The 26,767-nt window shown below is 42.4% G+C and overlaps 2 protein-coding genes across 2 annotated transcripts in view; both read right to left on the minus strand.

Moving 5' to 3' along the window:
• Positions 1 to 5,801: 5,801 nt before the first annotated feature.
• On the minus strand, positions 5,802 to 22,726 carry LOC124554100 (poly [ADP-ribose] polymerase tankyrase-like). Its single transcript, XM_047128166.1, has 2 exons — positions 22,377 to 22,726; positions 5,802 to 6,345 (listed from the first exon to the last, which is right to left on the minus strand). The coding sequence occupies exons 1-2, from the start codon at positions 22,709 to 22,711 to the stop codon at positions 5,838 to 5,840; spliced, it is 843 nt and encodes a 280-aa protein (XP_046984122.1). The 5' UTR covers positions 22,712 to 22,726; the 3' UTR covers positions 5,802 to 5,837.
• Positions 22,727 to 24,522: 1,796 nt separating this feature from the next.
• Positions 24,523 to 26,767, minus strand: part of LOC124553274 (speckle-type POZ protein-like) — a 106,808-nt gene continuing 104,563 nt past the window's right edge. Inside the window, exon 3 of the mRNA XM_047127158.1 lies at positions 24,523 to 24,676. Within this exon, the coding sequence (XP_046983114.1) occupies positions 24,523 to 24,676 (154 nt within the window). The remainder of the gene's footprint in view (positions 24,677 to 26,767) is intronic.

Consider the following 26,767-nt stretch of genomic DNA (forward strand, 5'->3'; position numbering starts at 1 on the left):
AATACGTCTTGTAAGAGGAGTGTCACAGCTGTGTGTTGTATTTGTGATTATATGTCATTCTACAATTCTTTCATCTTTAAGATAAACTGCTAACTTTTCAAATGATTATCACATAACTTCGTTTGATTATTGCTATAGATGGCACACTGCAGTTATACAGATAAATCACTGAGTTACGCACATACATGAGTCAATTAGTTCCAGTGTAAAGTCAAGTGCTGGTTCGCCAGTCTCGAACGTGAGAGTAGAGAGGGCTGTGAAGAAGACGTCTGCAAATAGCACGCTGACTGACATCTCTCTAAGACTACAACGCGACAGCAGCGGCATCTGGGCGAAGAGAACATAAGGGTAGGTCCCGACGGGTCGCGGCCACAGCGTCAAGATTAGGCACTTCAAGACCACCGACTTAGGAATTGTATATACTGAAGAGATTTTTTTGTTCGCGTGTCGCCCTTCCCTTGCAATACTTCTGTGTTATTGTCAAAGTTAAGTATTGCCATTGGTTCATTTAGTAATCAAACACTTTAATACTATTTGCTTGAATTGCTGTCTAGCGATCAGAGAAGGAGTTTCCCCAGGCACAATATATTGGGCATCTAGGCATGATACAACATTGGCGATGAGTATTAAGAGGAACTCAGTCCCTGACGACCACGGATTTCATTTTCTATTTTACTGGCGCTTTAATTCTGCGTTGGCTTTTCTTTGCAAGGGTGTGTTTACTTGCTTTAACCCCATGGCGCATAGCGTCCACTACAGTGGACAGCTGTTAATGGTCGCTTCTCCGGCATTTTCAATCAGTCTTGAGGCTGATAATGCACACGGTTCAGTGAAGTCGGCAGTCCCTACTGGTGTTGTGTCCTGCATGCATTTGCAACCGCATGACTGATTCAAAATTCCAGAAAATTGACCATTATAAGTTGTCCACTGCAGTCAAATTCACGCACCAAAGGGTTAATAGTTTCTCTCATATTGTTTTCGCTAATCAGTGTTTCCAGGTGGGCGTTGTGGAGATTTTCTTTGCTTCTGTACTTATTTTTATTGCCTTCCTTGTCTGTTTATTGCAGTTCTCTCTTCCAAATCGAACAACCCACTTCTCCCACCCCTTGGTCCAGCGGCACAGCTGCTAGCGATATATGAAACGCAGCTGACACAGATGTTTCAGTTTCAGAGTCAGCAAATCGCAATTCTACTGAGTACAGTACAGCAGCTACTCACCGCTCAAGCCACTAATGAAACGCAAAATACCACACCTCTAACTCCTAGTGCCATACTGCCTTTTTGCCAGTTTAATTAACAACAAGACGAATGGCTAGATGGGTTCCAACAGTTTGAAGCCCACATAATTGGTCACAACATACCAGGTACTGTGGAACTTCATTATTTCTTATCAACAGTAGGAAGTGCTGTGTTTTGTCTCATTCAGAGATTGTTCCCTACCGCAACTCTGAGTGAACTTTCCTATGATAAGGTTGTAGATTCACTAATTAACTATTAAGACCAACAAGTAAAAGTAGTAGCAGCTAGATATCAATTCTTTCGTTGCAAGGAACGGTCAGAACAAACTTACCGTGAGTGGGCAACAGATTTGCATGGTGTGACAAGGAAATGCTAATTCAAAAGTGCTTGTGGTGCTTTATATTCAGATGTTATGTCACGTGATGCGATCGGGTACAATGTAACTGATGTCTCACTTAGAGGACAGACTTTGAAACTGTCTGATCCATCATTTCAGCAAGTAGTGCAAGTACTAGATCAGCACAATTTGGGTGCCATGTCGGCTGATAAATGTAAGCAGCCACCAATCTGTCAGGTTGACTCCCTTGCTCCCGACAGGCACATTAGGCAGCATCCACTTGCGAGCGCCACGCCATGTAAACAGTTCTCTATGCAGCCTAACCAGCTCTCTACACAGGCAACAGAGTTTAGTCATGCCCTTGGTGCTACTCACAAACGCCAAGACTGCCTGTCTAGACAAGCACAGTGTTATGCTTGGGAAAGAAAGGTCATGTACAATCCGTATGTATGCAACAGAACAAACATAAACGAAATTGTAGTCACAAGGCCCATGTAATCAATGCAGTCTAGTCAAAGCCTGCTGGAGGCATTAGCATAACTAGCAAGCGAACAGTTTCTTCAGTGCAGTTTCTTCAGTGGGCACAAAAAGTTTGTGGGAAAACTTATTGTTAATTTGCACATTAGTGGAAAAAATGTGAAATTTCAGTTGTACACAAGTGTCTCAGTAACATCGCTGAATCGTAACTTTTAGGTTCCCCACGCCTTTATAAACCTAGCATGTACCTGATGGCTTATAACAGATGAGACATTCCTGTTCTCAGAAAATGTACTTTGCCTGCCACGTATCGCTCACATTCGTGAACTTTAACTTTCAGTGTGCTACAATCATGCGATTGTGAGAACTTATTTGGCCTTGATTCATTTGATCTGTTTGCTTTTCAGATTCAGTACAACGTGTTGGCAGTCAATGCATTCAATGCTAAAGACAGTGTATCTAGTTTGCTAAAAGAATTCCCTTAACTCTTTTCTGAACAGTTAGGCAAGGCTAACAGTTTTATTCCACATATTGGTCTACTATGAATTTCTATGGTCAACGTAAATTTTACCAGGCTAGAACCGTTCCTACTGCATTACTGGACGAAATATCCGCTGGAAATAAAGAATTGCAAGCTATCGGAGCCATTGTTCCCATTGGTTTTTCATCCAAACTTTCAGGTCGCATTCGCCTCTGCTTCGACTTCAAGTGCACGGTCAACCCACAAACTATGATTCATACTTACTCCTTACCTCGCTCAGAGGATCTCTTTGATAGATTAGGCGCTGGTCGCTACTCTTCAAAAATTGATTTGTGTGATGTGCGTCTTCAAATAACGCTCAATGAAGAATCTCGAAAAATGTGTATAGTGAATACTCATTTGTGCTTGTTTAAATATTTGCGTTTGCCTAATAGCAGTGCTTCCACACATGATGTTTCCCAATGTTATTAGGAACAGCTGACTGCTCAAGTGCCAAACTGTTCAAACTATTTAGACGATATTGTTGTAGCAGGTCGTACACCTGAAGAACACACTGCAAGTTTGCGTGCTTTGTGTGTTACCTGATGCTGGACTAAAGTGTAGACTGGACAAGTGTGATTCTTTTTTAAACATGAGTTACAGTATGTTGGTCATGTCATAAACAGTCAAGGTTTACATCTTCTTCAGTAGCATTTGTTAGTCATACGAGACCTGCCAGTTCCTCGCAATGTCACAGAATTGCAGTCAGTTTTAGGGAAAATGAACTATTATTCTCGGTTAATACCGAATGCTGCAGAAATTGGAGCTCTATTCGACCGCTTGCGTCGCAAGAATGTCCCCTTTATTTGAACGGATAAGTGCCAAGTAGCTTTTCGAGAACTTTAAGATGCGTTGCTCTGTGATCGATGCTTAGTTGACTTTGATCCTGACAAATCACCTGTATTGCCAGTTGACGCTTCCTCTTATGGACTCGGTGCAGTTCTTTCACATTGATTTTGTGATAAAGACAGGCCTGTTGCATTCGCATCGAAAGTGTTTTTCAAGGCTCAGTGTAATTATTCACGAATAGAGAGAGGGGCACCAGCTATTGTGCATGGTGTCACCAAATTCCACCACTATTTGTATGGCATGAAATTCTACTTAGTAACGTATCACAAGCCTTTGCAGTCATTGTACCTACTGGCCAAAAATTGCAATGATGGGCTTTGTTGTTGTCTCAATATCAGTACGAGATTGTAAATGTTAAGACAGATCAACATGGTAAAGCGGACGTACTTTCACGTCTTACGATTGACCCTGATACAGACTTTGACGCTTCTGTAGCATTTTGTTGGCACATCGATGGTCAGTATTCTGATTTGCTTCCTGAACAACAGGAACATTGCACAGGCCACGGAAGCTGATTCAGATTTCAAGATTCTGCTAAACTACATTCGCACAATTTTGCCTCGCTCATAGTATACCATTAAGAACACCGTAGCGCGCCAATACTTTGTACGTCGGCATAGCCTCGCTATAAAGCGAGGGGTGATTCTTGTTCAAAATGATAGTGGACTGACACTGGGGGATAATTACGAAACAGCGCGTCGAGACTGTACTTGGGAGGGTATGGACAGCCAAATAGAACAGCGTGACGCATGTGGGGAAATTCGGTCCGCTCCACCATAAAAATTCTCTTCTTGGCCTAAGTCGCAATCACCATGGCAACGTGTCCACATAGATTTTGTGGGATCTTTTTGGTTGGTGGTATACGCTTATAGCAACGGTTTCTCACCTCCTAACATACGCATCCACAAGATGGACCATCGCTGGCGGACACTGCTCCATCTACTCCACCCTCCTCAATATCTGGCGTCTAAGTGTGGACGCAGACAGTGGGCGCGAGGCGAGATCGTTCGTCGACTTGGTGCTTGCGTGTGTCTCATTTCAGGCCCAGGCGGATTGCAGCGCCGTCATCAGGATCAAATTCGCCACTGTAATGTGCACAGTGATCCTTGTTTATCTCTTCCAACAGATTTACAGATCCCGAGGATGGTGTGACCACAATAGCTGTGAAAGGTTGTCATCACGACACCACGGGACGACCTCATGGAGACAGAGTCGTCGCCTCCTCCGCCTCCTCTCGTTCTACCGATGGAGCTGGACCCGCCAACGCCACAGCAGCTTGAGGCTTCTCCATCTGGTTTTTAGTCTCAGGAGTTGGATGCGTGCCCTTCTGTGCGTTTTCTGGGGGACGTTTGCACCTGAGCGCAGGCCAGATGGCGGGATAAAACTGGAAGAATGACGTTTGCTGCAGCCACAGTTTCCAGTCCATCGCAGCATCCATACACCTGCCTTCCCTCCCATTGTCGCGCTCCTTATACGACGACGGTCCGACGTTTTGGGGGGAGGAATGTTTTTGCGTAAAGTCGAGCGCCGGCACGCCGGTCGGGAACGATAGAGCAGACAGGGCTGTGAAGAAGACGTCACCCAATAGCACACTGACCGACCTCTGTCTAGGACGACAACGCAACAACTGCGGTCTTCAGGGGAAGAGAACAAGAGCGCCACTCCAAACTTGTCGCGGCCACTTCTACAGCAGACATTAGTCACATCAAGACCAGTGACTTAGGAATTGTGAATACTGAAGAGATTTCTTTCTTGCATGTCACCCTTTGTTTGCAACACTTCTGAGTTATTGTCAGAGTTAAGTATTGTCATTGATTCATTTCGTAATAAAACTCTCTAATACGATTTGCTTGAACTGTTGTCTAGCGATCCGAGAAGGAGATTTCCTAGGCACCCCATACTCAACAACTAGACAGGATACAACAAAATTCAGTCTGGAATCGGAACTAATGTGTTGTAAGTACTGGTAATAATACCAATTTTTAACTGCAGACACAAGTTGCTGGACTGTCAGCTCATTAGGTACAGAAGTAAATTCAGTGGAAGATCTTAAATAAAGATGTATTTTAGGTACAGAGCTTATGTGTCAGCAATCTGGATATAAGGAAATTCATAAGAGTTTTATATAAGTTCCACATAGTACCAAACATGCACCTAAAAAGTATTTTTTAGTAAAAAAATATTGTAGAAAACTGGTGTTCGTTGGTAATCGAGAATTATTGTTTGTTTTGAATTTTCAGCAAAAGGAGAGTCCCCCTTTCAACTTATAGTCGTCTATAAGCACTCTTGGTGTAATGGTACTTGAGTCGTTGGTTGTACTATGTAAATATGGATGCAAACCAAGGTTGCAGGATAAACTTTTCTGTATTATTTATTTTATAAGTAACAAAGCTCACATAGAAGGATTTTTTTATTTTACTTCACAGTTGTTTGCACTATATTAGATCCTAGGATGTCTATGAGCCGTTGGTAGTTGTTCCGCTTGGCTAGGTCCAGCGGCGTGTCACCATTGGCATTCCTGACTTCTCTGTCGGCCCCTGCCTCCAGTAGCGCAGTCGCCGCGTCTGGGTGGCCACGCCGTGCCGCATCATGCAGTGGTGTGTTTCCATTTTTATCCTTGGCGTTATGGTTGGCACAGGATGCTGCCAGCAGCCGCACCATGGGTGCGTGGCCTTTCCATGCAGCCTGATGCAGAGGCGTGTTCTGCCAGCGGTCCCTAGCGTTGACATCAGCTCCATCCTCCAGCAGAAGCCTCGCCACCTCCACATGTCCCTTGGCTGCTGCCCAGTGCAGTGAGTTCTGCTGGTTCTCGTCCATCGCATCCACGTCCGCCCCCACTATCAGCAACGTTCGCACCTTGCTCACTGACCCCTCCTTAGCTGCCGCAATCAGCATCTTGCCCTTCTCTTCTCCAGAAAGATCCCTGCAACAAAAGGAGAATACTTACAAATTGCTCCAAACACACGCACCCGAGGACGAAACACTATGGCCAAAGCAGAACTGTGATGAGTCCGTAAAAGTCGAGAAGGTTACCACAATGCACTGGTGTCGAAAATTAAAGCTTCTAAATGCGATTTCCCGTCCTGTGTCCAATTCACGATGTAATCATGCAAACTGTCAACAGATTTCTGCACAATCGTGCTCTACACATTCCAGTCAAAGGACAACCACGCCCACGACAAAGTCAGCGCTGGTAGCAATGGGGTAGTGGTTGCTGGGTACTCTCACATCCGCAATCGCTGTAGACGCAGTCACAGATGGTGCAGTATGGTACAGAGAAGATGCATACCAGGCTCTCCGCAGTGGAGGGCGATTGGAAGAATGGGAGGAGGACAGTCACAACCTGATGTGGCCCGATGGCTTAATGTGAATCGTACTGTTGTTTCTCAGATGTGGCGACTGTTCGTAGAGACGGAAACTGTATCTCGAAGACGAGGGTAGACCACGTGTGATATGAGAAAGGGAGGACCATTATTTGGGTAAAGGGGCATCATGGTACTGCCTTACTACTGCACGGCAACTGGCACCTCACCTTGCAGGATGCACTGGATGTGTTGTATCTAGGCAAACGTTATACAGAAGATCTCACTAGAGTGCCACTTATTGTGAGGGGCCCATTGTTTATGTACCTCCGACACTTCACAGAAAGAAATGTGTAGAGTGAAGTCGTCAACATCCCACCGAATGACCGAACAATGGGCCAATGTTATTTTCATATGTGAGTCCGAAAATGGTCTGAAGAGCGATTCTCGACGGATTTTCATATGGAGGGAACGTGTAACAGGATTTCGTGACCCAAATATCGTGCAAAAGAGACTGATATCAGGGAGGTTCTTTAATGGTGTCCTCAGTGATTACGTGGCCTACCTGAACACCTCTTCATGACACTGTATGGGTGAATTGGCAAGGCTTAACTCCTGTCAGGTATCGTAACGAGACCTGGGGAACTCATATGCCGTCGTTGCGAGGAGCTGTGGTCTACCACTTTGTATTGATGGACGATAGAGGTATGCCCCATAGAGATCAGCTGAATGACGTTTTCTTGGAAATGGAAGATATTGCACACCTGGGATGCTCAGCTCGATCTCCCAATTTGAATCCCATAGAGCATATCGCGGATACACACCTCTACCAGAAAACTTCAGTGAGTTTGTTAAAGCTTTAAAATACTGTGCACGGCAGAGTACACGAGAGGATGTAGAAAATCGTACATTCAAGGCTACAGCGAAGAGACAAAAGAGAAATACGAAACGTATTGTGGTCCTTATGACGCCAACCCATTCTCCCCATAAACAATGGAGGCAGGCGAAGAAGTCATAACAACAATGATTGAAAATAGAAGGCAGAAGTGGTAACACACTGTAGAAAGCATTAACATGACTCACAGTAGTCAGAAAGCGTAGAGACTGCTCAAAAATTAGATGGTATACCTGCAGGTACACCAGGCTTTGCTGGCGCTATGGCCAACCAAATAGCCTCACAACTGCTTGATAACGGTAAAGTGAAACACAGACTGAGGAAAGGTCATACGAGTAGACTAAATGCTTTCCAAGAAGAAAATAATGATACACTCGATGATTCATTTACAATATCAGAACTGAAAGAAGCAATCAAAAGTTTAAAGGCTGGCAAGGCTGCAGGCATAGATGATATTGAAAATGAACAGATGATACGTCTTGGTGTTCGCTCTAAATTGTGGCTGCTGGAGTTTATGAACTGCTGTTGGTCAACTGGACGAATTCCTGAAATCTAGAGACAGGCAAAAATAACTGCAATTTTTATGCCTGGTAGGGACCCAGAAGATCCTAAGAGCTATCGGCCAATCTCTCTGTTGTGCACAACACACAAACTGTTCGATACTAAGCAGATTCAAAGAGCTTACTGAGGGCACCCTAATAAAAGAGCAAGCAGGATTTCGGCCTTGCAAATCCTGTACCAGTCAAGCTCTCAGCTTAATCCACTATATTGGAGATGGGTTTGAGAAAAGAGTTACTATGGGGATCGTGTTTATAGATTTTATGGAAGCATATGATACCATCAACCTCAGAAATCTCATTGCAAAAGTGGAAAAAACAACAAAAAGCCCTCAATTGACTGCTGTACTCGAATCACTTCTTTTTAACAGAAGGTATTTTGTTGAGTTCCAAGGTAACAAGAGCAGACAGAGACTACAAAAAGATGGGCTTCCACAGGGCAGTATTATTGCCCCCATGTTATTCAATATTTATACAAATGAGCAGCCTGTTAGTCCGTGGTCAAGATCTTTCATTTATGCTGATGATAGGGCAATAACAGCTCAGGCATAAAACTACAAGGATATTGAGGAAATACTAGCAGAGAATCTGGAAAATCTCACCAATTACTACAATAAAAATCAGTTGAAACCCAATCCAAGTAGAACCCAGACTCACCTATTCCATCTTAACAACAGAGAGGCGAAACAAGAATTGAATGTTTAGTGGAATGGCACAAGATTAACACACTGCCCTCTCCCAGTGAACTTGGGAGTTACTCTTGATAGGACACTGTCATTCAAGTGGCACATTGAGAAGAGCAGGGCAGAAATCCAATCACGGAATAACTTACTTGGCAAGCTAACAACATCAAAATCTCGACCTAATCCGAAAGTTTTACGCACCACTGCAATGACACTCCTGTACTCTGCTGCTGAGTTTGTAAGCTGGAGACTGTCCTGAACCAGATGTGTAGACATATTACTGGATGTATTAATCCAACAAGAGTAGAACACCTATACTGCTTGTCAGGAATTGCTCCGCCAAATGTCCGACGTTCAATACAGAGCAGAATTGAACGAACAAAACAGGTTCAAAATCAACGTCATCTGCTCCATGGGTACCAAATGGTACCAAAACGCCTTACGTCAAGAAGTAGTTTTCTCCACCCAACCGAACCGCTCACAGGTTCACCAAAAACTTCTAGAAAAAGACTGTCGCAGGAACAACAAGAATATGCACACGATTCTGAGGAAGTGCTGCCATCAGGTCCGGAACTTGTGTGGGAGAGATGGAAAACCCTGAACAGGCTATGTTCAGGAATGGACAGATGTAACAGAAATCTGCACAAGTGAGGAATTAGTGAAAGTGCTTTGTGTCCATGTGGGAACATCCAAACGATGAACCACCTGCTTCAATGTCCGTTACTAAACCATCCAAGAGCGTGCACGGCCCAAGACCTGATGGCGTGCAGCAAAGTAGCGAGGGCATATGTAGACTTCTGAAGAATGACATGTGAAACAAAGACTGTATAAAATTTTATTATACTGTATATAGTTTTCGATGAATTTTATTTTATAAATTAGCATTGTAATATTGTAAATTTTATAGAGGACAGATTATTCTATAATGTGTGGATATATTGTAAATTGTTTGTAGTATGCATACGAAATATATGTAGTAGTGAGATGGGTTGCATCACACAAGCATCCACCAACAATTCCATAAGACTTGAGAGTAGCTCTGCAGGAGGAATGGTGTTATTGCCTCCACATGAGATTGATGACATCATTCACAGCTTGCCCTGTCGATGTCAGGGTTGTATGAGCCAGAGGTGGTCACAGCCCATGCTGAGCACATAATCCAGTTGTTGGATTGTGTGTGCAAATCTGGTAAGTTGGAAAAAACGAAGAACATTTTTTTCTACCTTTATGCATATTGTACTTGTTTATGTTCTTTGTTCTTAACATTTTTCCTACTTCACTAACACCTGTTTGTACTATTTTATGACAAAATAAACGCAACCTCGCAACATTTCAGTTTCTGGCTTTAATTTTGGACACCAGTGTACATCGAATTTCATGCGCTTTTCATACCATTCAAATTACTAGGCAATCTGGATCTTGGCTGCGTGAATACACTAAAGACCTGACAGCATTTACATACACTGTTGAGGCTCTTGCAGTCTTCCGTCCAGAGACAGCTTTGATGCAGCTCTCCATGCTACTCTACTGAGTGCAAGCTTATTGATCTCCAAGTGACTACTGCAACCTACATCCTTCTGAATCTGTTTTGTGTATTCATTTCTTGGTCTCTGATTACGATTTTTAGCCTCCACACTGCCCTCCAGTACTAAATTTGTTATCCCTTGATGCCTCAGAACATGTCCTAGCAACCGATCCCTGCTTCAAGTTGTGTCACAAATTCCTCTTCTCCCCAATTCTGTTCGGTACCTTATCATCAGTTATATTATATACCCACCTAATCCTCTGCATTCTTCTGTAGCACCACATTTCGAAAGCTTCTATTCCCTTCTTGTGTATACTATTTATCGTCCAAGTTTCACTTCCATTCATGGCTACACTGCATACAAATACTTTCAGAAACGACTTCCTGACACTTAAATCCTTACTCGCCGTTCCAGATTTCTCTTCTTCAGAAATTTTTTCCTTGCGATTGCCAGTCTACAGTTTATATCATATCCGTTTCGACCATCATCAGTTATTTTGCTCCCCATATAGCAAATCTCATTTACTACTTTAAGCGTTTCATTTCGTAGTCTAATTCTCTCAGCATCACCTAATTTAACTTGGCTATATTCCATTATCCTCGTTTTACTTTTGTTGATGTTCATCTTATATCCTCTTTTCAAGGCACTGTCCATTCATTTCAACTGCTCTTGTAGGTCCTTTTCCGTCCCAGACAGCATTACAATGTCATCTTTTTATTTCTTTTAATTCCTATTCCAAATATTTTTCTTTCGTTTCCTTTACCACTTGCTCAGTATACAGATTGAATAACATTTGGGACAAGCTACACGATAGGATCAAAACTATCTAAACACCTCTATCTAATGTTTGACTGACCAACAAATGTAATGAAAGGACGATCCGCCAGTATAAAAGGAGGCAGAGACATACGTGTTGTTATCAGAGAACCAGAAATAGCAGAATGGGTCCATCAGGGAGGTTCAGTAATTTCGAATGTGGACCTGAGTAACAAATGTACCAGTAATATTTCGACCCTTACACAGTAGCCCTTGTGAAGTGGAAATGCAAAGGAACAACCATAGCAAAAGGTAGAAGAGGCGGATCCATGTACCGACCAATAGGCACCATGGATCTTTATGGAGGGTCGTTGTAAAAAATCGCATGAAGCACTGCAGCCAGCATAACGACTGTCCACAGGGAGGTAAAAAGAAGGGGGTAAAATGGTCGAGTAGCCCCCCCCCCCCCCCCAATGAGCCACACTTAACTGCAGTCAGTGCTAAGCAACACTTACGGCTGTGGAAAGCGTAACGCCTCTGGACGATGGACGAGTGGAAACGAATGGTCCAGACAGATGAACCACCTGTGGCAGTCCGATGGAAGGTTCTGTTTTTGGTTGATGACTACTACCTGCCATTTTGTGTAATGCCAAAAGTTAAGGAGTGAGAAGATGGCGTTGCATTATGGGCTATAACCATGGTTATGTTACTATTCCCCTATTGAGGTTAAAAGAACACTAAATTCGACAGCATATGAATCACGTTTTCCAGCTTTATGTACTGCATACAATACAGTATCATTGTTTGTATTAGCAAGACAGTGCTCCTTGTAATAAATCATTATCTGTCACGTGAGAGTTTGTGGACAACAACATTCCATGAATGTACTATTCTGCCATGAATTCTGAGCTGAATCCAATGTAGCTGCTCTGGGATGAGTTAGAAGCTGACTTCGCTGCAGATTGAAGAGTCCAACGTTGAGGAAGGATGGGTTCTCATTTCTCCACTGAAGTTCAGACCCATTACTGAAAGTTTGCTCAGCAGAGTCAAAGCCTTCATAGAGATGAAACTTTGGCACATCCCTTATTAATGTTCACTAATGAGTGTCCAGAAACTGTCGATGTAACTGAATGTCTACTGAGAAATGGGCTATGTTATTTGCATGTGACAGCAACACCTACATTTTGGTATTACAAACTGTGTGTTGCAGCCTCAGGAATAACATGTAAGACTTTCTTTGTGAACTAAAGACAATTAAGTACAAATAATTTCTATTAATCTGCCAAATGAAATTGTTTTAGCTAGTAGTTATCCATTTGGTTTGATGTGGCCTGCCACGAATTCCTCTCTTGCACCAACCTTCATCTCAAAATAGCAGGTAAACACTACATGCTCAATTAACTCCTGGATGTAGGCCAATCTGTCTTTCTCTTCAGTTTCTACATCCCCTTCGTCTTGTCAGTCTTTCCCCATGTCACTAATTCTGAAAAGTACCCCCACATTCCATATCCAACATGCCCACCTAATTTTCAACACTTTTCTCTAACACCACATCTCAGACGCCCGTAGTCTCCCCAGTCACAGTGTTTTGCCACTGTCTACTATTTAGTATCATACAAAGTAGTTCTCTAAACATAGATTCTCATAAATTTATTCCTCAAATTATGACCTTTGTTTCATAGTAGTAGAATTACGTTGGCTAGTTGTACCAATATTGCCTTTGCTAGTATGCTTTTTATGTCCTTGTTTTGTATATCATGAGTTATTTTACTTCCAGAATTCCTTAATATCGTCTACTTCATGACCACCAATTTCAATGTAAAAAATTCCAATATCTGCTACTTCTCATTAGAAATTTATTTCCATGGTTCATTCTCAATTAATATTCCTTATTCATCAGACTCTCCATTCAATTCAACAGATCCCATAATTCTTTACTTTCTCTGAGAACAGCAATGTCATCAACAAATTTTTTCTTAGGCGTCCTTTCACTGTTAATCTGAATCCCACACTTGAAACTTTATTATATTTCCATCATAGCTTCTTCGATGATTAGATTGTATAGTAGGGGAAACGACTGCACCCTGTCTTACACACTTTTAATCTGAGCACTTTGCTCTTTATTTTCCAGTATTCTTCCCTCTTGGTTCTTGTACATATTGTAACCTACCTGTCTTTCCTTGTAACTTACTTACATTTATGTAAGACTTTCGAAGATCCTGCAGAATTTTATATTGTCGAACGATTTTTCTAGATAAAAAAACGTTTGACTGTATTTTGACTTTTAGTCAGACTTGCTTCCATTATCAAGTACAATTTTAGAACTGCCTCTCTGGCGCCTTTACCTCTCCTAAAACCAAACTGCCCGTCACCTGACAGTTTCTCAATTTTCTGTTCCATTCTTATTTATATCATTCTCATTAGCAGCTCGGATGTATGAGTTCCAAAGACGATTGCGTTTTTGTTTTCACAATTATCTGCCCTTGTTACCTCTGGAAATATGTGGATGATTTTTTTCTGAAAGTGTGACGGTACATTGATTCTACGCTCTAACTTGGATAGTCGTTGGGTGCCACTTTCCCCTATGAACTCAGTAGTCATGATTAAATTTTATGTATCCTTTTAGCTTTATTTATTATCAAATCGACCAGAGTTCTTTTAAATATTGCCTCTAACAGTACATCCTCTATATCTTCCACGGCAACACAGATTGCTTCCTCTTCCATGTCATCAGAAAAGTTCCTCCTTCATAGAGGCTCTCAATGTAATCTTTCCATTTATCTGCTCTCTCTTCTGACATTGGGAATGGAATTCCCATGGTAATTATTGTTTTGACTTTTCTATATTGTGTGTCAGTTCTTCCTATGACTGTTTGTTTAAAGTTTTGTCTTAGGTTTTCTGCAGTTATTTAGCCTTGGCTACCTGGAACATGGTACTTATGTCATTCCTAAATAACTTACATCGAGGTGACACGTTGTGCAAAAGTGATGTGCACATACGAAGATAGCGGTAGTATCGTGTACACAAGATATGAAAGGGCAGTGCATTGGCGGAGCAATCGTATGTAATCAGGTGATTCACGTGAAAAGTTTCCGACGTGATTGTGGCCATATGCCCACACAGCGAGAATTAACAGATTTTTCACACCGAAAGGTAGTTGAAGCCAGACGCATGAGACATTACATTTCGGAAATCGTTAGGGAATTCAGTATTCCAAGATCCACAGTGTCAAGAGTGTGCCGAGAATACAAAATTTCAGGCATTACCTGTCACCACGGTCAATGCTGTGGCTGACAGCCTTCAGATAACGACCTAAAGCAGCGGCTTGTACGTAGGTTGCGCGAAATAACCGCAGAAATCAATGTAGAAGGTACTACCAACGTATCTGTTCGGAAGTGCGGCTAAATTTGGCGTCAATGGGCTGCGGCAAAAGATGACCAATGCAAGTGCATTTACTAACAGTATGTTATCACCTGCAGCTCCTGATCTCATGACCACTGTCCAAACGTTTATTAGAGTATCGTGTAAAAATGTGAAGTAAGTCGTTCAAGAACTTTTTGAGATTTTGGTAACGTTGTTACAACGTCTTTTACTTTCGAAATAGTACATACAATGAAGGATTGCAGCACCAATAAAAAGAAGTGCGATATAAACGAAAGTTGGTAGGCCTGTTTCTACATCTGAATGATGGTGACCTTTCGCGGCAGTCACGTCGCTTAAGAGTGGCGCTAGTAGCACCACAGTGAGGGAGCAAATGAAGCCTGCTTTAATTATACGCTGTAATGGGCTCGAGCGTTAGTTACATTTTGAGATTGGACGCAGTGAGTTTATGTAGGGCCAAAATGTCTTTGAGACGACAAAGACGCAATTATCAACATCTCATAGGGATTAAACGAAGTCAGTAATGGGGCTACGAGATGCTGGTTGTTCCTTCCGTGATGCAGAAATATTTCACAGTAATGTAGCCACTATACATGCCTGCTGGCAGCGGTGATTACAAGAATATTCGGTTGCAAGAAGACTGGGTTCCATACGGCCACGTGGAACTACTGAGAGCGAATACCATCGTGTTCTGCGTATTACTCTAGCGCATTGCAATACATCTCCAGCAGCAGTTTGAGCAGCAGGTGTCACCAAGTAACACAATGACGTATTACAAATCGGTTGCTTTAAAGACAGATCCGGACCAGGTGCCCTGTAACATGCGTTTCGCTGATGCCAAACCACCAGCCTCGGTGGCAGTAATGGCCATGTTTTGATTAGGCCATTTCGGGGCCGACAACCAGCCTTTCTGCATGTTCAAACAAATTTCGGGCTTGCAGCCGATCGGTCAATACTTCGCACGATATTTCAAATGGGCACCTGCCAGTCATCTTCAGGTGAGCCGTCGCAGACTGGCGAAAACGGCCTCCGTTCCGCCATATATAGCGTACTGTAACTATTCTGCGCATGCGTCGAAAACTTGATAGTTGAACCACACTGCCCGCCGGCAGCGCCCTCGTTGGTAGAATAGCGGAACTCAGTCACCATCTGCGTTGCTGTTTGCCACGGCCGTCGGCGCACTCTGTCGTCTTCGATTTAAGCAAATCGCGGAGATGATGGGATTCCATGCACTGTCCAGCTGGTAGCCGCTGTCACGGTTTAACAGATTTTCCGCCAGTCGTATTTCTACGGAGTCTTTAATAATGGAGTCCCAGAAAGACGTTGCTGTGGACAAAATCATTGTTTTCTCATACTCCATTGAATGTCCAGTAGCAATACAATGTTCAGCAATAGCGGACTTGCTTGGCTGCAAAAGGCGGGTGTAACGTTGATGTTCAGTGCAGCGTTCTTTCACGGTGCGTGTGGTTTGACCTATGTAAGCCATACCACATTGGCACGGTATCTTGTAAATTCCGGCCTTTCGTAGTAACAGATTGTCCTTAACTGATCCCACAAGGTCCGCAATCTTCGATGGTGGGCGGAAAACCACTTTTACCTGAAATTTTCGGAGGATTCTTGCTATTTTAAACGACGTGTTGCCAACGAAAGGAAGAAAAGCTAAAGATTGTTCCGTCATTTTCTCCTCTTTATTCACTTCCTGCTTCTTAGTTTTAACTGTTAGTGCCCTGCCGGATGGAATACCCATTTTCACTGAATACTGTCTTTAGATGGGCGAGTTCTTGAGGTACGCTATCTAGATCTGAGACAGTATGAGCTCTATGAACAAGTGTTTTAAGCAAACTCATGGTTTGCGATGGGTAATGGCAACTCGATGCTTGCAGGTACGAATCAGTATGAGTGGGTTTCCGGTAAACTGAATGCCCTAGAGAACCATCATTCTTCCTTCGAACCAGGACATCCAAGAAAGCCAAACAACCATCTTTCTCTATTTCCATGGTGAACAGGATGTTGCTATGAATGGAGTTGAGGTGATGTAGAAATTCCATTAATTTTTCTTCTCCATGAGGCCACACTATGAAAGTGTCAACCACATACCGCCAAAAAACTGTTGGTTCCAGGGCAGCTGATTCAAGCGCTCTCTCTTCAAAATCCTCCATAAAAAAGTTGGCCACCAAAGGAGACAGGGGACTACCCATGGCGAGACCGTCAGTCTGTTCAAAATATTCTTGATTAAACATAAAATAAGTTGAGGAAAGAGCATGCCTGAACAAAGCAGTGATATCAACAGGAAACATGTTATCAATCAGTGTCAAAGAATCTGCAAGAGGAACTTTTGTAAAATTTGAGACCACATCAAAACTTACTAGAAGGTCTACACTGCTAAGGCGAAGATCCCCCAGTCTATTGATAAAATCAGCTGAAAAAAATTCACTGCCTTTCTGTGTGTTAACACACTGGACCTACATCTGGAGTTATGATCTAGAACAGCAGGAACATTCTCGTGGTTATCCCACACACCTTGTCTGTTTCAATCTGGTGATTCGACCCGTTCTACTGCCATTAACGAACAGCATTCCAGGGGCAGTTTTTCAACAGGATAACGCTCGCTCACTTACCGCTCTTCTAACCCAACATACTCTAGAGAGTGTTGACACGTCTCTTGGCATGCTCGATCACCAGGTCTGTTTCCAGCAGAGTAGATATGGGACATCATCATACAATTACTCTGGCATCATTCACAAACATTATTAATCGTCCCTGTACTTACCAACCAAGTGCATCAGGCATCGAACTCCATTTCAAATACTGACATCCGATACTTGAGCAACACAATGCATGCATGTCTGCACGCTTGCATTCGACCTTCTTACAGTGCTCCAGCATTTCACGTTTCCAGTGGCTTATCTCGCACTTACGTTAACTTGCGATCTTGCAGTGTTAATCAGTTAAATATGTTACCCTGGCAAATGTATTCCAGACCTTCCACTGTTCTATATTCTTTTAAATCAGTGTATTTATGACTGTAAACTATTTTTGTTCAAAGTAGTTTTCGCTTTTAGTCTTCCAAAGCCTATATTTATGTAGGACCTCTAACTAGTCACCACAGCCGTCTGATGCCGAAGAAAAAAGGAAGCCATCACTCTCTTCGCCCCGTACATTGTTATTCACATTACTACCATGTTACGCATGATCTGCTATCCATCCTGGCTTTTTTAACTCTCTCTCAACAAACTTTTCACTCCATTATCGAGAATTGTCTTAATATGTTTCATTTCCTGCTCTTAATATTTTATTTCCTAATGCTGATGTTTCTCTGTAGCTTTTTAGCCAGCTTCTCCTCTTTTTATGTCAGTCTTTTTATGCTGGAACATTCTTTCCTTTCCGTGTCTTGTCTCTTGTTCAACAACAATAATTTATTTTCTAATTTGTTTTCTGCCCATTTTCTACTGAGCTTCTGCCAATTTTATGTCTAGTACGTACAACATAATCTACAGACGTTGCCTGACATCATATTCATTAATTATTATTGATTATGCTGCATCATCTTACATTGATGAGTTTCTGGCTCTTCTACATAGTCTTCTTCGCTGTACTCTCTATCTTTAGTCTTTCCTGCTACACTTACATCTCGTTGGTTGTCTTCTTATGTCAAATGGCTGATGCTATTTGTATACGACAAATTGGGTGAATACCTATCAGGCTCTCTATCTTATAAAATTTCAGCGTAGATTCTGTCTATCTTTCTATATTATCAGACCAATGGATGAAGTTTTGTTGACTGCCTGTGTGAATAAAGCTTTTAGACTGGGAAAAGTATTCTGACAAGGGAACCTCCCCATCGCACCCCCCCAGATTTAGTTATAAGTTGGCACAGTGGATAGGCCTTGAAAAACTGAACACAGATCAATTGAGAAAACAGGAAGAAGTTGTGTGGAACTATGAAAAAAATTAGTAAAATATACAAACTGAGTAGTCCATGCGCAAGATAAGCAGCATCAAGGACACTTGCAGTCAAGGAGAGCCGTGATCCCGTAGTTAGCGAGAGCAGCTACGGAATGAGAGGTCCTAGGTTCAAGTCTTCCCTCGAGTGAAAAGTTTAATTTTTTATTTTCAGTTTATGTTACAGACTCTTATGTTTTCATCACTTTTTTGGAAGTGATTATCAGATCCACAAGAAAACCTAAATCGGGCAAGGTAGAATCTTTTTACGCATTCGCCAAGTGTACAAGTTAGATGGGTCGAGAACATATTCCTGTCATGTGACGCACATGACGTCACCAGTGTCGTATAGAATATATCATACTTGTTTTCCCGTGGAGGAATCGGTTGACCTATGACCTTGTGATCAAATGTGTTCGGTTCCCATTGGAGCAGCGCGTCCTTTCGTCTACTAATCGTACGGTTTTGCGGTGCGGTCGCAAAACACAGACACTAAACTTATTGCAGTGAACAGAGACCACAGACGTCAGTGAACGAACGGACAGATCATAACTTTGCGAAAATAAAGAAAGTACAATTTTCAATTGAGGGAAGACTTGAACCAAGGACCTCTCGCTCCATAGCTACTCACGCTAACCATGGGACCACGGCGCTCCTAAGCATACATTCTCCTTGATGTTGCCTATCTTGTGCGTGGACTACTCAGTTTGTATATTTTACTAATTTTTTTCACGGTTCCACACAACTTCTTCCTGTTTTCTCGATTGATCTGTGTTCAGGTTTTCAAGCCCTCTCCACTGTGCCAACTTATAACTGAATCGGAGGGGGGTGGAATGGGGAGGTTCCCTTGTGAGAAGTATTTGCTCAATTTGGTGCAAACATTAAATGTAAGACATCGTACATCTGTGGCTGACCATAATAGGTAATTAAAGCCCGAAATCCTTGAATCACTGGGAGAGAATATGTTTTCATAAGTCCACTGAAACATTACTGATCCCATTCTCATTGTTAAAATACCTTGTAAGGTCAGACTCATATATCGTCCAATAACTTGTTGGATTCTGCTCTCATTAATTGTAAAGGCATGTTGAATACTCTGAATTGCCACTTTTAGGCCTGTAGAATTCAGGCATCAACTGAAATGTGTCCTGCAACAATATCAGTTCACTATCAGACAGGATTATTTTACAAAGCGTCAGTCAAACATCGGTGACTACCACTACAGATCTATGATTTCAAATAAGAAAAGTGAAGTCACGACGAATTTACACTGAAACTGGTCTGCGATGAATAAAAAGGAAAATTTCTGTCAGCTCGCCTATGAAACTCCCTGAGCTACAGAAGGTTTTACAGCTGGCGAAATATGGCTACTGTGTCCATCTCCACTCAACCATGCCCACACAATAGGATTGACAAAATTTTTCGTGATCTAAAATGGCCGCCTTTATCAGTAGGACACCGACAGGTCCGACTACCACTTTCGTTGAAGCTGTTGTTGCCACGAATGGTTTCCTAAAACTGCCACGAGACGTTGTCACATACGTCTCTCGCAGTAGGATGTAAGCCACGGATCTCAACTGATTCCGCTCCCTCAGCTGCGGTGTTACCACACATCATGTGAGAGAATTTCTCATCATACCGCTGGGAGAATAATCGTGGAAATCCAAGTTAAGGGTTCTTCCCCCATAGTTAATTCATAAGATAGGAAACCATCTACATCCACGTCTACGTGAGTACTTTGCTATTCACAATAAAGTGCCTGGCGGAGGGTTCTATGAACCACCATCCAGCTGTATCTCTACCGTTTCGCTCTCGTACGGCGCGTGGGAACAACGAGCACTTAAATTTTTCTGTGCGAGGCCTGAGGTCTCTTATTTTGTCGTGGTGATCATTTCTTGCTATTTAGGTGGGTGCCAACAGAATGTTTTCACAATCGGAGGAGGAATGGCTCTGAGCACTATGGGACTCAACTGCTGAGGTCATTAGTCCCCTAGAACTTAGAACTAGTTAAACCTAACTAACCTAAGGACATCACAAACATCCATGCCCGAGGCAGGATTCGAACCTGCGACCGTAGCGGTCTTGCGGTTCCAGACTGCAGCGCCTTTAACCGCACGGCCACTTCGGCCGGCCCGGAGGAGGAAACTGGTAGTTGAATTTAATGATAAGATCCTGTCGCAATGAAAAACGCGTTTGTTTTAATGATTGCCAATCCAATTCACGAATCATATCCGTGGCACTATCTCTACTACTTCGCGGTAATAAAAAATGAGCTGCCCCTCTTTAAAATTTTTCGATGTCATCCGTCAGTCCCACCCGATGCGGATCCCACACAGCACAGCAGTACTCCAGAATAGGGCGGACAAGCGTAGTGTAAGCAGCCTCTTTAGCAGACCTGTTCCACCTTTTAAGTGTTCTGCCAATGATTCGCAGTCTTTCGTTTGCTCTACCCACAACAATATCTATGAGATCGTTCTAGTGTAGGTTATTTGTAATTGTAATGCCTAAGTATTTAATTGAATTTATAGCCTTCAGGCTTGTGTGAATTATCGCGTAATCGAAATTTTGTGGATTTCTTTTAGTACTCGTGTGAATAACTTCATACTTTTCTTTGTTCAGAGTCAATTGCCACTTTTCGCACCATACCGATATCGTATCTAAATCATTTTGCAAGGTATATGACAGCATCATCTGCAAACAATCTAAGAGGGCTACCCATATTGTCCCCTACGTCGTTAATATAGATCAGGAACGACAGAGGGCCTATAACAATTCCTTGGGGAACGCCCGATATTACTTCTGCTTTACTTGATGTCTTTCTGACAGTAATCACGAATTCAGTCGCGCAACTGAGGCAATATTCAATAGGTACGCAGTTAGACTAGGAAAGCCTTCATGAAATTTAAAAATATGGAATCTTTTGACATCCCCTGTCGATAGCACTAATTACTTCAAAAGTATAAAGACTTAGTTGTGTTCCACAGGAACGATATTTTCTAAGCCCTTGCTGATAATGTGTCAATAAATCGTTTTTTTTTTGAGGTAATTCATAATGTTAAGACAGCATATGTTCCAAAACCCTACTGGAAATCGACGTTAGTGATTTGGGCCAGTAATTCAGCGGATTACTCCTATTTCCCTTTTTGAGTATTGGTGTGAGAAGAGCAATTTTCCAGTCTTTAGGTGCGGATATTTTTGTGAGCGAGCTGATGTATATAATTGCTAAATATGATACTTTTATGACAACATATTTTGAAAAGAATCTGACAGATATACAATCTGGATCGGAGGCCCTACCTTTGTTAAGTGATTTAAGCTACTTTGCTACACCTAGGATATCTGCTTCTATGTTTCTCACTTTGAAGTTATTCTTGATAGGAGTTCAGGAATATTTATTTCTTCTTATTTGGTCAAGGCGTTTCGGAAAACTATGTATAATAACTCTGCTTTAGTGGCACTGTCACCAGTGACTTCACCATTGTTATCACTCAGTGAAGGTTATTGACTGCTTCTTCCCACTAGTGCGCTTAGTGTATTACCAAAATATCTTAGGGCTTTCTGCGAGATTACTGGACAGAGTATTCGCTGAAAACTGAAATTGCTCCCAAAACACCAGCACAGTCGTTATTTTTGGGGAAATATTTAGTGTTATCTTACGCAAGTCAGCTGTGTTAGGAACTGAAAACGAGTCATGCAACAAACCTGTAGAAGGATGTATAGATCCCCATATATCGTTGCCTCGTCGAACGTCACAATTAATGAAAGGAAAATCTTTATACGAGACCTACAACTTCTGCTTCGTCAAAAACGTAAAATAGCGACATTCGATTTCTTGACTTTATCACTTGGCTAACTGCTTAACATGTCGCGCTGTGATTGTGGACAGTCTACACGTAAAGTGACTGAACTCACCGCAGGAGAGAGATGGTGATGTCATCAGGCTGGGGAGTCGTCTGGGGAGAGGTGGGAGGCACAGCTGTGGCTGGGCTCCGGCCGTCGTCGCTGTGGCCACCGTGCGGCTGTGAGGAGGGGCCGGTCCTCCTCTCTCCAGCGCTTGGCGTGCTGCACAGAAGGAACACTGCTTCCAGAAGGGTTTTCACATCGAGTCCAGTGGGCAGATTACCACAGACGGTACAGCTGAGGTACTGTCCACACACAGATAATAGAACACACACTGCCAACGACAGTAGTGGCCCTGTAAGATGAATGACAGCATTCAGGTAATCATACATCTTCCTTCTCCTCATTTTCTCATACCTGTAGCCTAGCATATTACACAATATTTGGTACAAAACAAAGCATAAATATAAGATTTGTACAAAGTTCAACAATTGTGCTTACAACAACCATTGTTCAACATAGTTTCAATAGACAACAGCATAATCACAGACAAATTTGAAATACAGTACCCCAGCAATGCACTTGTGGTACTGCCGTCATGAGATGGTGTTTGCAGCTCGTTTGTTAAGGGGGGTTCGACGTAAAACAGGCCGACTTGGAGCAGAAGAGGCACCACAAGACACTAATTTCTACTGCCTATATTTTTACAAATAAATTCATAGAGTTTTGTCAACATGACCACGATTCACAATCTTAGCAATGGAAGATCAAAAACATAACGAAATGAATTCTTTTACAAGTGAAATTTCATAATTATTTCACTTAGTATTGTCTGCATTTTTTGCTATAGGTACACTTTTCTTCATAAGTAAGAGAGATTCCTAGTTAAATTTTGCACAGCATACAATACATACTTAAAGCTGTATGAAATATCATCGATTAAACGTGTACTGGCAATAGCAGCGTCAATTCACGATGAATGACTGCTAGTTAGACGCATGTACAGCCTGTGTAGAATCAGTGAATGTGCTGTCCATTTATATACGGGGTAGGTATGCTAATGTCTGACTTTGAATTAGGGAAGTCTGTGATGACCTGGACGCTCATCACGAGCATTTCGGAATGCACGACTTGTTGAGTGTTCGAGGAGCGCTGTGGTGAGTGCCTTCGTCATGTGGCGAAACCAAGGTGAAACTATGTCCAGACGTCATGGCGTTGGGCGACCAACCCTCATTACATATCTCTAGCGTTGTAGGCTGGGCAGACTGGTAGAACACGACAGACGGTGCAGGCCACAAGTGTGTCTGAACACACAGTGCGCTGAAGACACCTAACAGTGTGCCCCTGCAGCTGACGACCCATACATTTGCCAATGTTAACACCACAATATCAGCAACTATGACTGATATGAGAATGTGACCATTAGCAGCTCCTGAACACCTATGCTGTGGGACAGAGACAAACTGGCGCTGGTCCCATTGTGCTCTAGGGATATTCACGTTGACATTCATAGGTCCAGTACAGATTGTGCAAGACACCACGATGGCCAACAAGTATTATACACTGGTTCCAGACCACATACTCCCCTTCATGAGGATCATGTTTCCAGATGGCAGTGACGTTTTTCAACCAGGTAATGCGCCATATCACATGGAATGGAAGTGATGGAGTATTTCGAGGAACAGAGTGGCGAGTTTCAATTAATGTGCTTGCCCCACAACTCACCAGATGGGAATGCGATCAAACAGTTCTGGGATATGCCTCGACTTGTCGTAAGAGCTTATTCCCCAGGCAGGAATTATTGGGAATTAGGTGCCTTGTGTGGGCAGTGTGGTGCCAGTTCCCTTCCAGACTATGACATGTCACTGCTGCTATCCATTCCAAAGGTGAACATATCAGCTGTTACATAGGTGATTATAATGTTCTGGCGGATAAGTGTTTATGTTTTAGTCTCCAGTGTTATCTTACACAAGTGAGCTGTGTCAGGAACTGAAAACAAGTCATGCTAAAAACTTGTAGAATGGTGTAGAGATCCCTTGTATCTTTGCCTCATCGAACGTAACAGTTAATGAAAGGAAAAGCTTTATACGAGACCTACAACTTCTGCTTCGTCAAAAACGTAAAATAGCGACATTCGATTTCCTGACTTTATCACTTGACTAACTGCTTAACGTGTCGCGCTGTGACTGTGGACAGTCTACACGTTAAGTGGCTGAACTCACCGCAGGAGCGAGATGGCGACGTCATCATTCTGGGGAGTCGTCTGGGAAATGGTGGGAGGCACAGCTGTGGCTGGCCTCCGGCCGTCGTCGCTGTGGCCACTGTGCGTCTGTGAGGAGGGGCCGGTCCTGCTCTCTCCAGCGCTTGGCGTGCTGCACAGAAGGAACATTGCTTCCAAAAGGGTTTCCACGTCGAGTCCAGTGGGCAGATTACCACAGACTGTACAGCTGAGGTACTGTCCACACACAGATAATAGAACACACACTGCAAACGACAGTAGTGGCCCACGTAAGATGAATGAAAGCATTCAGGTAACCATTCATCTTCCTCCTCCTCATTTTCTCATACCTGTAGCCTAGCATATTACACAATATTTGGTACAAAATAAAGCATAAATATAAGATGTGTACAAAGCTCAATAACTTTGCTTACAACACCAATTGGTCAACATAATTTCAATAGACAACAGCGTAAGTCACAAAAAACATTTGAATGACAGTAACCCATAAATACACTTAATGTGGTACTACCATCATGAGATGGTGTTTGTAGCTCGTATGTTAAGCGGGTTGGACGTCAAATGGGCCGACATGGAGCAGAAGAGGCTCCACAAGATACTAAATTCTACTCTCTATATTTTTACAAATAAATTCATAGAATTTTTGTCAGTATGACCAGGGTTCACAATCATAGCAGTGAAAGATCAAAAACATAACGAAATAAATTTTTTTTACATGTGAAACTTTATAATTTTTTCACTTACTATTGGCTATAGGTACACTTTTCTTCATAAGTGAGAGAGATTCTTCGATTAATTTTGCACAGCATACAATCCGTACATAAAGGTGTATGAAATTCTAGATTTTATTTAATTTACAAGAAAATGAATGACCTGTTACATTTTAAACTTCAAGTTTAGAAAAACACTCAAATTTTATAGTTAATTATCTCAAACTTTACCACAGTTTTTAATAGAGATGGAAAATTCTAGAGTTTTCCATTAAGGAGTTTGTGTTTAATAAGGATACCACGTTGGAAAAGGAATGGGATATTTATTTTGGATGTTACATGTACCTGAGAACAGAAATTTGTGTTTTGCAGAAAATGGCCATTAAAGTTTCTGGCTGCATTTGGCATCTTTTAGAACTGTTCAGCACCATAAAGAGGAGTTTTCCCATTTTGTAAATACGTTTTCGTCTTTTCCACATTCCTCCACTTCCAAAAATGATTTACGTGCCTTCACTACACGCTCTCTGTTTATCGCATATAAAGCTTTGATGCAGTTCGCTTTGCCCTTGATTCCCATTTTCTCTAAAGTACATATCCAGCTTTGCACACCATCATTAAAACATGTAACTGCATCATAAACACCAACAGCAAGTGCATCTCTTCCACACAAAAATTTGTTTTTGCTATCTTTTCCATACACATTCAATAAAGCTTTCATTGGGGTTTGGGTGCCGCCATCAAGACATTTCTTCTATGTCAATAGTCCTTTGTTACACGTATGTCCATCTCTGGTGCAAATATAAACATTCGAATTCTACACAGTGAAATACACGTATGTATGACAGCAGACGTCAATGGTAAGGGGTGTAGTGCTTCATCTTGGTACACATAGGACCAAATAGCGTGCCTTATAATCACTGAAATATATTTGTTTTATACATAAAACTATTCAGAAAGATGTACTCTACAAAACAGACATATTTTCGAAAAGTCGATTTTTTAAAAATTTTTGACTTCCTACCCGCTTAGGAGACAGGAATCGGACTATAGGGGGAAGAAATTGGAGACAGGTATCTAAAAATCTCTTTGGGTTCTTTCGTCGCTGTTGTCTATCAGAATGATGCGAAAATAATCCCAGAACACGAAGAAATGGGATATAAATGAAGAAGGAGTTGAATTATGCCAGTGATATGATGTTGTGCAAGGTTGTTAGTCTGTGGCATTTCGCTTCCGAACATTATTGATGGCCCAAAACAACACAAGGACCGCAACGCTCGCGTGACGTGAGATGACACGGTGAATGGCGCCAGTTCTGCGCTGGGTTCAGGATGACGACAGCCTAAGTCGCCAGCTGCCCCAGGCGTCGCGTCGCCCCCTGGGTAAACGGCAGAGAGCCCGGCGGCTGTATTGGGGGTCACCACTGGGTGAGGCAATGCTGCGCCGAAAACTGGAGTCGACCTATATGTCGGTGTACAGCGAGAGAAATTCGAAAGCGCAGAACTGCTCCTTTGCCA

Source organism: Schistocerca americana, chromosome 11 (assembly GCF_021461395.2).
Source record: "Schistocerca americana isolate TAMUIC-IGC-003095 chromosome 11, iqSchAmer2.1, whole genome shotgun sequence".
Taxonomy (NCBI): Eukaryota; Metazoa; Arthropoda; class Insecta; order Orthoptera; family Acrididae; genus Schistocerca; species Schistocerca americana.

Excerpts from the sequence above, each read along its gene's own strand:
- LOC124554100 (XM_047128166.1), bottom strand. The coding sequence starts at position 22,711 with ATGAGGAGAAGGAAGATGTATGATTACCTGAATGCTGTCATTCATCTT. Across the intron at positions 6,346-22,376 it reads ATCACCATCTCTCTCCTGCG|GGATCTTTCTGGAGAAGAGA; the intron begins GTGAGTTCAGTC and ends CTTTTGTTGCAG.